Below are 12,604 nucleotides of genomic sequence, written 5' to 3'. Positions count from 1 at the left end.
ATTTTGTACCTCCAAAAGTGCATGACAAAATGAATGAGGGGCATGTTCTGGCATGTATTTTCAATTCGCACATCTAGAAGATAATGTTTGGTACATGAGCTCACTTTCATATATGTTTATGTAAAAAAAAATATAAATAATATCCTTCACATACTGTATAAAAACTTCGAAATCTTTTACCATCTTAAATTGAAATTACATATTTTCCTGGAATCTTATCCATGAGAAGTTTCACATACTTTTTTTAGACAAAATTTCCTTATTGGTGCAAAAGAAGAGAGCCAATCTTTAACAGCAGATGTAAAATCAGCGTGACTAGGTATATAGTTTTGCATCATTTCCTTTCTCCTTTTGTTTTCATTTGTATAAATTAACCACAGTTTGCTAATGTTTTCACATGCAGCAGATATATCAGAAACTGGACAAACCAAATGTATTCCAAAGTATACAATCTCTGACTACATATTTACTGTGGAAATTGATTAACATTCTGGGTTTTTTGCTCAGTGAATCCACCTGCATATCTGAGAATAACATACAGAAGGAAGTTTGGTGGCTTTCTTTGGGATTTTGCTTTGTTTTTTCATTTGGAAGAGAAAAATTGAATTACTATCTTTCCATTTTTTATATTAATCCTTGGGTTTTGTTATATCTTCATTCTAAATGTTACTCAAAATTCTTCCTTACTTTTTATTTACATTCAGGTCATACTTTCAAAGATGATTCATATCATATAAATCTATATGTCCTGCTGTTACTGCTGCATCTTTTGTCAGATAATGAAACAGAACAGCACATGGTGTTCCAGATGTACATGTAACAGATATATATTGAACCATATAACAGCACAGTAGTATTTGCAGAATTCTTTATTATTCTCTCTCTTATGTTGCTAAATATTAGTGAAACGTATTGACTGGGTTGTATGCAATCATCTCGGAGTTCCTACTCAAATTACAAAATGATGTAACAAGTTCAAATGATCTATGCTTAATTTCTGCCATTTGATGTTTTTTCTTAAGTCCTGCTTCATCAGTTCTTCTAAAATATATCCAGTCTTATCTGCCTTTATTCCTGACTAATTTCAATGATTATGTATCTGGACAGTACCTCAGTTTGCTATCTACCACATTACAGTATTTTTCAAATGGAATCTTGAGGAACTTGTTGCCATCTTAAAATCTAAGTATAGGAAATACAGGTAGAGGAAATTACCCATTTCTCTCATACTTGTCAGCTTTCTCAAGTGTTTTCTTTGTAAGACATTGATCACAGTTTGAAAGTTCTAATATGTTACATCCTTGTCCTCTTGACTTCCTGTCCTTTATCTTCTATTTTGTGTTATTTTTGAAGACTGAGTATCTTAGAGGATTTTTTTTATATTATTCCATCACATGATGTATTATTGTGCATTAATATAATTGTAAATTACAAAGTTCTGTTCTTGAAGTAAGGTTCATTGGTCAACTAAACAGGCCTGTTTAAAAGACTGTCATGGTTTAACCCCGACTGGCAACCCAGCCCCACACAGCCGCTTGCTCACTCCGTCCACAGTGGGATGGGGAGAGAATCAGAAGAGTAAATGTGACAAAACTCATGGGCTGAGATAAAAACAGTTTAATAGGTAGAGCAAAAGCCACACACACAAGCAAAACAAAACAAGGGATTAATTCACTGCTGCCCATGGGCAGGCAGGTGTTCGGCCATTCCCAGGGAAGCAGGGCTCCATCAGGCAGAACGGTAACTCCATAATGCTGGGTGTGCCCCCTTCCTTCCTCTTCCCCCAGTTGATATACTCAGCATGGTGTCATATGGTAATGAATATCCCTCTGACTAGTTCAGGGAAGCTGTCCTGGCCGTGTCCCCTCCCAGTTTCCCGTGCCCCCCCAGCCCTCTCGCTGGCAGGGCCTGAGAAACTGAAAAGTCCTTGACTGAGTATAAACATCACCCAGCAACAACCGAAACCATCAGCATGCCATCAGCATTGCTCGTTCTTCAAATCCAAACCACAGCACTGCACCAGCTACTAAGAAGAAAATTAACACTATCCCAGCTGAAACCAGGACAAAGACACATGCAACTTTTATCCCCTTCACAACCAGGAACTTGTGCTAATACTTCATTGTGTTTGTCTGCAAATTTATTGTGAATTCAGAGACATTCTTAAGTTTCTGGAGCTTGAGGAGGTATGGGAGCAGTTATATACATGCTATTTTATTCCAGTGATTTGCTTTGCTCGAGTACATCACCATCTCTGTCTATGAAGTTGTTTATGTCACTACTATTTTGGTCACATTTATTAGGGAAAAGAGACAAATATCTTATTTAGATCATAAATGTAAATAAATTTATAAATAATTGTCTTTATCCTCTATGCTTTCTTCAATGTGTTTTTTCTGAAAATGTCTCTTCTAAATTGGATATTTTCCGTTCCTCTTCTAGTTTGAGGGATTCTTAAATTATTTTTTACAGTTATTTTTCAGTTAGAATTAACATTTTATTTATTTATTTATATTTCATTTTGGCTGCATCTCTACTTTGATGTATACATTTGTCTTGTACTGCTGTTTCTTTTCCATTTTGCCTTCATGTGCAGTTTCACTTTCCTGATCGTGTTTTACTTAAGGTTTTTGAATATGCTGTCAGTCAAGTATAAGGTAATTAATAGGCTGTGCGGAAATGGTTTTAAATTGTCTATGCACAGTGTATAACAAAATATGCATCATGAACTGGGAAGTACATGCACATGAAATGGGATATAATGCAACTTAGTTGCAGAAACTATTACTAAAATCCCACCCTTTTATCAGATCTCTGGCTTTCAGTCTGTATCAGCAAGACAAACTCGTCATTCAGTTTTCTCAGTCATTGAACATTGAAACTTCTAATTTTCCTAGTGTGTTACCCCTTGATTTGACTTTCTGGCATTTTAACTCTTCCTCCCCGTTACAGCAAACCAAAGGGCCCTGAAAGCAGTAAGCTGGGTGCAGCACGCTCTTCTGAAGGCCTTTTGTGAGCTCTAGTGTTACCTATACAAAGCTATACTGCTGTTGTTGTCCTACACCAATACCTGTTTTGGGAGAATGAACAAACTCTTGTTGTTGTGAAAAATACTGATCCAAGTTCTCATGTGCTATGAGTTTTGAAACAGAGTTTTGTGTGTGTCCTCAGTTCTGAAGGCACTTTTCCTGCATTAGTTAGGTGAGGATTGTCAAGAAAAAAAACCCCAAACAATGGTGTCCTTTATTCAAGTCTGTGTAGGAACTCTACTGACCTCACCAGCAGTGCTTCAGCAGAGTTGCTCGTCACCATGTAGATGCATTCATACTGATACAAGAGTGCCAGAATCCAGACAGGAAACTATGTTATTGATCTAGTGAAATAATATTTCCAGGGGAGTTGTGGGAGTTTTTTTTATTTATACAGTGTCCAACTTGGCAACATCTATGATTTCCGTAGCATTACAATAATGTAAGTGATAATCATTCCACCGTTCTGGTGACCTGAGGTATTCTTTAGAGTGTTTCAGCAAGGTTCTACCACCATCCACCCCTCAGAAATAGTTTAAACAGATTACCCTTTTCCTCACTATCTCTGCTTCATTGCTTTCTAGTTCCAGCTAGGTTAACAAAGGTATAAATTGTATATAGTAGAACATGAAGTGCTAATGGTAAAGTAATGAATTTTCTTCCAGATAGCAGCTTCTTTCTTCATTCTATTCACCACAATAATCTAGTGCAATGAATGGGTAGAAAATAATTTAGCAGTATTGAATTGACTCTTAAGTGGATTGTAAGAGTTTATTGATTTTCTGTTAAGCTGATATTTTAATACTAGTATTTGGTTGCTGGAGTACTCTTTCAAGTTTGGAAGAATTCTTTTTATTACTTTTGTTCATTTTTATTACTTGGAAGATATGTGGTTGTTTTGGTTTTGTTTTAACCTTACTTTTCTGCTCTGTCAGATCTTCCTGTTTAAAAAACAAAAGTGGCAAATATTTTATTTTTTTTTCACAATCCTTTCCCCTTTTTCATCTATTTCTGCTCCTGCCCTTGGTTGGATTTAGTATTTTGGCCACAGCTGGTTTTAGCTGCTTGGTGCTTTATTTATAGCATTTTATTCATGAACACAGAGACTGAGCCAACAGCAAATAAAGCTGATTCTATGTTTTGAGCTTCTTTTTCCAATAGATCATGAGCTATTTTGATTTTTTTCTTTCTTCAGTTTTGATTATTCTATAATATTTAATGTATCAAGAACCTTGAAATATAGTTAATTTCCTATAAACAGACGTCTGGTTATTTTCTAACATCCAGGCTGGAATGCTTTGGTCTCAGTTACGGTTATATAGGCCTTAAAGCTGTGATTATTAAAATCAAGATAATTTTAATCTGGATATCATTATCTAGAATATATGTGTTTATTGTATTGGAATACTGTATTTAAGGAATTAAACAAGTTCCAAAGTTGGTATTCAACTTCTTTTATCTTGCATAACATTTTACCAGATCTGCTCTTCAAACTACTAAATGCCGAAATGGATGTTAATGGTTTGGCTGTGCATTTGTGAAAAACTTGACTTTATGATTGACATCTGAAATTATTCTTCAGACATGTAATTATATTTACTTGTAGTACAAGTATGATTGAGGACAGCAGAGTAATTTTGGTGAGTTCTTGGAAGGTATTCATGATGACATCAACATGACCTTGAGAAGCAGCCCAATAATTCACTAAGAAAGGATGAAAGTGAGATCAGCCAAGGTAGCCAGAACAGAAAGAAACCATGCAAAATAAGAACCATTAGAAATGTAGAATGTCTAACCCCATTAAAATCAGAATGTGCTTAAAAGTCTTGCAAAAGACTCCCACCAAGATCTGAACATGACAGTTACAAAAAGATGCAGCTCCTGAATGCGATTCTGAGTTCAAGAATTGCATTGCTGTGTTCTCTATATACTAATAAATAATCAGATGTAAAAACTAACCCAAAGGAAAATAATATCAACTGGAAGACAGATATTTTAGTAAGTTTGGATGGTTGTCTAGAAAAATAAAAAAATTGAGCCTACTTTCAGTAGAGAAATTATTTAATCAGTTATATTGCTTCCTTGTGATTTTGTTAAACAGCACAAGAAGCAATAATAGTAAAGAAACAAGAAATAAGAGTAAAAACTGATATTGTATAGCACAAGATGCACAATTTACCACCTAGACATTTAAGTTCACCATGTTTTGCCTCTCCTATTCCCCCTGTTACGGTAGTTTATTGTTAGGTTCTGGGCTTTTTCATCAATTCATTATTTCTGTGTTTGAAAGGCAGCTAGAATGGCGTGGATACTCTTGGAAAGTAATGGTAGAAGAAGTGGACTTTTAAATTTTCTCTGTCTAGCAATATAAAAGTATTAGTTGTAGTGGGAATGTTCAATTGTTTTTTTTCTCTTGCAAATCTGATCAAAATGGGTCTTTTTTTCTCAGCTTTCCAAATGTCCGTATTTCCCTTTAACATTTGTCCTAAGAACTCCAGAACCAATAAAAGAATGAAATACCACCCTGCTGAGTTAGTTGTTTTTCTAAGGAGTTCACTTCATTTACATTTATGAGTTGTTTTCTTTGAGTATTTCTGAAAAGTGGTGTTGAGATAGAACCTAATGGAAGTGATTCCCTAACCAATGGCAATAAAGTTTGTCTAATCCTTGTGAGCTATGTTGCTGGCTAACATAGATCCAACACTGTTAGTTTGGGACTGCCGAAATATCTTGATGTCCACTGTTGGTAGCCTGGTAGAAATTAACTGAAAGAAGGAATTAAATGAAAAGATAAAAATAAACTCTTAAATCCATGGAGAATAAGATTATTTATAATACCTCAGGTTCCCACAAAATTCTAGAAGATTGGGATAAATGTAACATTAGATAAAGTTTGTCATTGTCATTTATGATGTTGAAAATAAGTGGTATGTAATTAATATGCATGTACTTGCAAAGAATCTGGTTAATATAGTCATAATTTAAAGAGATGTATACTTTCCATTTGAATTACACTGAAAATTACAGGCCTGCTATGAACAGTTGCTTAATAGATCATTCAGCTGAACTGCAAACTAAGTAACAGCTGGAACACTTCAAATTTATCATTGCAGTTTGGGTTTTTATGTCTTAAGTGTTCGTTTCTTGCATGGAGAAACAAAAATTAATTATTGGAGAGGAAGCACTTCTGATTTTGATATATCACACTTGGACAATTCTATGGAAACAGGATCTTTCTGTTCTTGGTAAACATGGTATCCTACTATGTTCATTGTATCCTTTGCTATGTAATTGCAATTCCAGTTATTATGAAGGTATTTTTGAAAGATGCAATAAGTGAAAAGAAAACCCATGTGTTAAAGATGTGACAATAATGAAAAGACAGTCTTTATTCAGACCAATCAACAAAAAGCATGATTATTTTTAGTACAGTATAGCAGTGATTGGCAGTGTTCTTCCACAAAACCCCATATAAATCTAGATTAGAAATTCTTCTAATTTCTTTTGTGACAACAGGAATGAGGAATTGCTAAACTCACAAGTGTTCTCATCAGTACTAGATTTCTTTCTTCTTCTGTCTTCCACCTCACCACTCCACACTTTTGGTTTGTTTTTTTTCTGGTTAACATTTTTGTCCTAATAACATCACGGTGTTTGTAGGGCAGATTTGGATACTCCAGATCAAGGCTGATAGATCTGTTTATCTAGCAAGAGGTGGCATTTTTGCTGCTTATTAAAGCAACCACAGCAGTAACAAGCAAAACAAGGAGTCTAATCTAAATGTATCTTTTTAGTTGACTAAATCATAATGTTGAAGTTATGACTTAAATTATTTTATTTTATTCCCTGGCTGTCCAGCTGGTTTCCCTGTCTCATATATTTATTTTCATAGATTCCTTGCCTAGAATATTTTAAAGACAGTACTCATAACTGAATAATACATATGGCATACTATTTTGTGTCTTACATTTGAAAGAATGAAATACATTAGCTAATTTTGATTAATGTGGTGTTCTGTGTAAGTTGGTTCTGTCAGACTGAGTTTTCTGATATTCATCTAAAATGTTATTTATTTTTAGATTACTGATATATATTTATTTGTGGTATTGTGTAATGATTATTATTAAGCAATTTGATTTAACTTGTCATTGATTTTGACTGTTTGAAGTGTGGTTTTCCATACTAGATTTGTCATTCTCTTACAGACCTCTAAGTAAATGTAGGTATCTTTAGAAGAGTAAAGAGCCCTTAAAAAACATTTAAAAGCTTTATTAACTGGCACTGCCCATTTCTTAAGCAGTTTGAAAGAGATGTATTATCAATAAGCCATTCATTACAGATATACTTAAATGAAACTCATATTTTAAACTGATGCATTAACTTTATGCACTCATCTTTAAAAAAACCTCTGTCTTTATATAAAGTTATGCATTGTCTTGGTAAGAATTATTGTAAATCTCATTCTTACTGACAATCTTAAGAAGATTTTTATATAAAACATTCCAATTATAGTATTCTATGTGACTGGATCCTCCCCTTTTTCAATCATGTTTTTGTGGAGAAACTTCCACGCATTAAATTTAGAGCAGCTACACATTAAAATAAAATCTGTCTGGAGAACTTAAAAATCAGAACTTAAAAGAGAAAGGATCATAGTTAAAATTAAATTGCCCAGCTACTTGTGACGTTCCTTCCCCAGTCTCCTTATCTCTTTACAGGAAGCAGAAAAATATTTTCATGCGTTATTCAGAGCTCGAAGTACATGCTGTAGGTGAATATCGCTATCATTCAGTATTAAACCACATGATATGCTATTGGATCTGACTTCCACTGGTTCAGGTGGAAGGGATGGTAGAGTTGCCTTAATGTTTTAAAATTGTACATGTATTTTACAATTTTTGGTATCAATTTAGAACTTGCAATATCATGTCAAGACAGGGTCTTTATTTAATTGATTTTGTTTTATTTTGTTAAAAAAACTGTTTAAAAACTTGTTACCAAAAGAAAAAAAAAAATCAGTTCAAATCTTTGTAATGCAGAATGGCAATGCATTACTTTTTTCAGAGTGTGCATGTTGATTCAGTAGCACATTTCTCTCTTGTGTGACCAAAAACATTGCTGATGACCGTAATTATTTTTGCTTTCTGCCTGTGTCATAGTGTGCTTTTTGGCAGTTTTTGTCCTTTCTGGAAAATGTGTGAAGTATTTGTACGGTACTGCTGTACTTTGTGGGACTGCATGAATGTAGCCTTTCTGAATTAAATTTCTCTTATGTTGTGGTCTATATCACACAACTAAATTTGATGGTTGAGATTGTACCCTTCTAGTTGTCTTTACCTGAAAATTGTCTGCAGAGGTTCAAAAGTTACTTCATGTAACTCTTGTTCTGTGCAATATAGATGCTCCACTTCTTACGGAATTTTATCCTTTTTCCTTCTGGCTCCGTGTATACAATGGCTTTCTGATTCCAGCACAGTTTATCACCTTTAATTGAACAACAGGCAGCGTATACTGCAGTTGTACAATTGTGGATTAACTGGGCATTATGCTTGTGTTGATAATGTGCTTCCAAAAGGGATATGTAAAAAGGTTTTTCCCTGTATTCTTATAAATGGGAGCATGCTTTGGGTCATTTCTTTCTACCTAGCCACCAGTTTATATAAAACTTTCTATAAGTTGATTGTCTGGGAGTTTCTACAATTCTAAAACGTGTTTTTTCTTGTGATGGAATGGTGCTCACTGATTCTGCATTGGCTTTCTTCTCAGTGTCATGTATTTGGGTACATGCATTGCCTGAATGTCTGCAGCAGTTGCCTTGTGTCTAGGTCCAAAACTTACCCCAGGTTACTATTGAGAACTCGGAGGCATAAATTTCCAAAGTCCTTGTATTGGCTTCCATCATTATTTTTGTTAAAGACAAGCAATCAGCAAGAAAAAAGGAAGCAGGGAGCACTGGGCAGACCCTTCTGTGCTTCCTGCCCCTCCTGGACCAGCCAGATGGTGCCACCCAAGAAAGATTTCGATATGGTCACAGTGTAAGAACCTGAATTTTCATTACACAGTCCTGCTGGTGAATCTACAAGTGTCTTTGTCCAGAGCTGCAGGCAGTGCTGGGAAAACAGACACACAAGCTGTACAGAATACAAGGTGTAGAAACATGAATTTAAACAGGTTTGATACACAGCAAATTTGGTTGACACTGAATCCTCAGGACTTAAACATGATTTGGTAGGTAACCAAAGGATGAACAGATTTCTGAAGAAACTGACATCCACTTTCATTGAATCCAGGAGTGGTACCAAGATTTTTTTAAAAAAATCAGTAATATTCAGCATATTTGATAAACTGGAATGTTAAAAGTGCTGTGAAGTTGGCCAAGAGCTATTAGAAATAGGAACTTTCTTTTGGATGCTTGAATAAAACCAGTATCTTCTGGTAGTGTTGTGACATAGTAGAGGAGACTTCAGTAAATGAACTGCTATGGGCATCAGCGAACAAATGTTCCTGGATTTTGTGATCCTTTATTTGTATCTCAAAACTCCCAGTGCCGAACAAAGATGATCAGTTCTGTAATGAACTTACAATCTTTTGCTACAGTTTGAGAAAAATTATAACAGGTGCTACAATACACAGAAAACTGAACAGTGGTACCTTTAGCATTGGTTTTGACAATAAAATCCTTCAAACTTGAACAGTTTTACATTATCGTGGAGAACTAATACTGGGCTGCAAAATCTGCATGGCCAGATTTTGTACAGCTTTTTCAGAAATATGCACAGTTTTTTTCTTTCTGAAATATGTCTGAATATGAATAGTATTGTCTTTTAAGAATGTGTTACAAAAAGTGTCTTACAGTAAATGTGGGCTGTTACAGAAGAGGTCTTTTTCCCATCATTACATTCCCATTAATCTTTTAATACTTTTAATATTTTTTTTTAAATGGTTAGAGAAAAGTTGACTCCTTGGAGCACTTATTTCCAAATTCTTTGTTGGAAGAAAAGATTTCCTGGTCAAACCTTCTTTTAAATAGGAAGAAACATGTAACTTGCCCAGTGATGCAGATTCTTTTATAATTGTCTGATTAATATAAGTGATTTTGAGAGTCTGTCTATATGAGTGAAATGTAACACGGGCAAGAATGTTCCTGTGCACTGGACTACAACTATTTATGTTAGCAAATCATTGAAATACCCTGGGCGTTGAACTGGCATAGGTGTGAACAAACTGCCACTGAAGCATAACTTGGTATTGAATACTAGAGAGTTAGGGCACCTTCTTAATCTCCAAGGCATAACTGTAGAAGGAGAAATTGAGGGTTTTCATTCCACAAAATGGAATTTGGATGTCCTATATATTAGGTGAAGTCTTTATATGAAGAGAAAGACATCTGTTTCCCCCTCCTTTGTTGTTTGTTTGTCTATTTATTAATTTGCTATGGGATTGACCATTACTATTTCTTTCTCATTCCGTTATTTTTAAGAAGTGGTACATAGCATCCACTTCCAAGAAGGCTAAACAGTGTATCAGTTGGCTCCGCACACAGTGCAGCTTATGTGTATACATGCAGTCTGCATGAATAGCTCAAATTTGTTAGAGGTACTGTGTTTATGCAGAGAATTAACCCTTATATTTCAAGTTGATTTCCATGAACTCATCATTATTATACAGGTACTCTGGGAAAGAGGACATACAGCAGATGGAAAACCATAGTGACCTAAGTAGAGGTGTAGATTGAACATCTATGTTTATAGAAAAAGAGTGATTTCTGTTGGGTTGCAATAAGAAAGATATTCTTTTACTGGATTTATCCCAAACTCCCTGTCATAAGTAGCAGCTAGATACACAGATACAGGGAGTTTTGCCAGCCTCTTTCAAAAGAACTGTTCCCACCTTATACATATACGTAAGTTACTAATTTTCCCAGAGAAAAATGGAAGAGAACAATGCAGTAAATATGTTCATAGTATTATTTATTTTCAGTATCTAATGGGGAAATAATAACCCCCTCCCAATAATTCTGTACAGCCAAGAATAAATTTTCAACTAGAGAAGTGATTACAGATTTGTTCTATGCTTTCAGAACAGAAAGATGTTAATTTTTTTTATTCTGATATATTGAAAGAAAGAACATAAATTAAAATATTTTACAGGACCTATGATTTAGACTGGGATTAAATTAGTTGTATTTCTACAGTTTTCTTTCAAACCCTACTATATACTGAAATGCAACTCATTTTTTTTTTTCTAGGTGTTAAACTGACTGAGGAGCTTTGGTGGTTTTTTGGTGTTTTGTTGTTTGTTTTTTTAATTGGAATACATTTATTATTTTGGGTTCAAGTTTCTCATGTGATCATATGGTAAACTCTCTTCAGTTCTGAAACATGTTTCTGACTTCAATTTTTAAAGACTCAGACTTTTTGGACTTCCAGCCGTGCTACAGTACCTCTTGTTCTCTTTTTGTTCGGACTATTAAGCAAGTAGTGTGTTGTGTAGGTATTTTTAGAGGCACATTTAGATAAACTGTGACTTTTTAATTAAGGAACAGATGCCTGGATTTCTGAAATACGGACCCTTGTAGCAACATTTTAACACATTTTAAGTGCTGTTACCTCATTTTTCCAGGTAATCTAAGTATAGAAGAATTGTTTTGTCTGAAACTATAAAGTGGTATGAGTCACAGTTGGCATTTTTAAAACTTCTAAATTGGCAACAACTGTTCTTCTCATATTTCTCTTCTGGACTTATGTGTTTTAGGTAATTGTCAAATCTGGACCAGGTACCTTTCTCAGTCTGGCTGTATATGATGATTATATCTTCTGGTCGGATGGAGTGAGGAGAGCTATTCTGCGTTCCAGTAAATACACAGGGGGAGATACAAAAGTTCTTCGTTCTGATATCCCACATCAGCCAATGGGCATTATTGCTGTTGCCAATGATACTAACAGTTGTAAGTTACAAAGCAAGATACACTATTTTGTTACTTCCAGTATCATTCATTTCAAGATTTTTTTCTTCATTTTTAACCAAGTTAAAACATTGCAAAGGTGGTTTTTTTCATTCTTTGTTATAGCAATTGTTAGCAAAAGATGGGATATAACCCCTTTCCCAGTAAATAAATACTCTGGAATGACCATTTTCTGCTATGGACATTGTGCTTGTTTGGCAAAAATTAAATCCTTTCTGTCAAATATCATCAGTTTTAAATGTGGGTTTTAAAACTTAGCATATTCAAGCTAACCATGTTTTGTTTATCTTTAGTATGCTAGCATCTGAGGCATGCTGACATTTTCATCTGACTGATAAAACTTGAATCAATTGCCCATGAATCTGAGATGTGGTGATCTTTGCTCTCTCAAAGACATTGGCCGTTGAAGCAAATTTAATAAAACACAGTTCATCTTTTGTCATTTGTTTTTCAGGTGAGTTATCTCCTTGTGCACAAATGAATGGAGGTTGTCATGATTTATGCCTTCTAACTCCTGATGGAAGAGTGAACTGCTCATGTAGAGGGGATAGAATACTGGTAGATGATAACAGATGTGTGAGTAAGTAATACTAGCTGACACAATGCTTTT

The 12,604-nt window shown here is 34.7% G+C and overlaps 1 protein-coding gene across 1 annotated transcript in view; it reads left to right on the top strand.

Moving 5' to 3' along the window:
- Positions 1-12,604, top strand: part of LRP1B (LDL receptor related protein 1B) — a gene marked incomplete at its 5' end in the record, with an annotated part of 587,496 nt that overhangs the window by 421,614 nt on the left and 153,278 nt on the right. The window contains 2 exon segments of the mRNA XM_080399306.1: positions 11,784-11,976; positions 12,449-12,574. Of these exon segments, the coding sequence (XP_080255432.1) occupies positions 11,784-11,976; positions 12,449-12,574 (319 nt within the window).

This window comes from Falco punctatus (genome assembly GCF_963210335.1).
Source record: "Falco punctatus genome assembly, chromosome: 8".
Taxonomy (NCBI): domain Eukaryota; kingdom Metazoa; phylum Chordata; class Aves; order Falconiformes; family Falconidae; genus Falco; species Falco punctatus.
The sequence above is the reverse complement of the archived record's forward strand: the minus strand, read 5'-3'. Positions and strand labels throughout refer to the sequence as shown.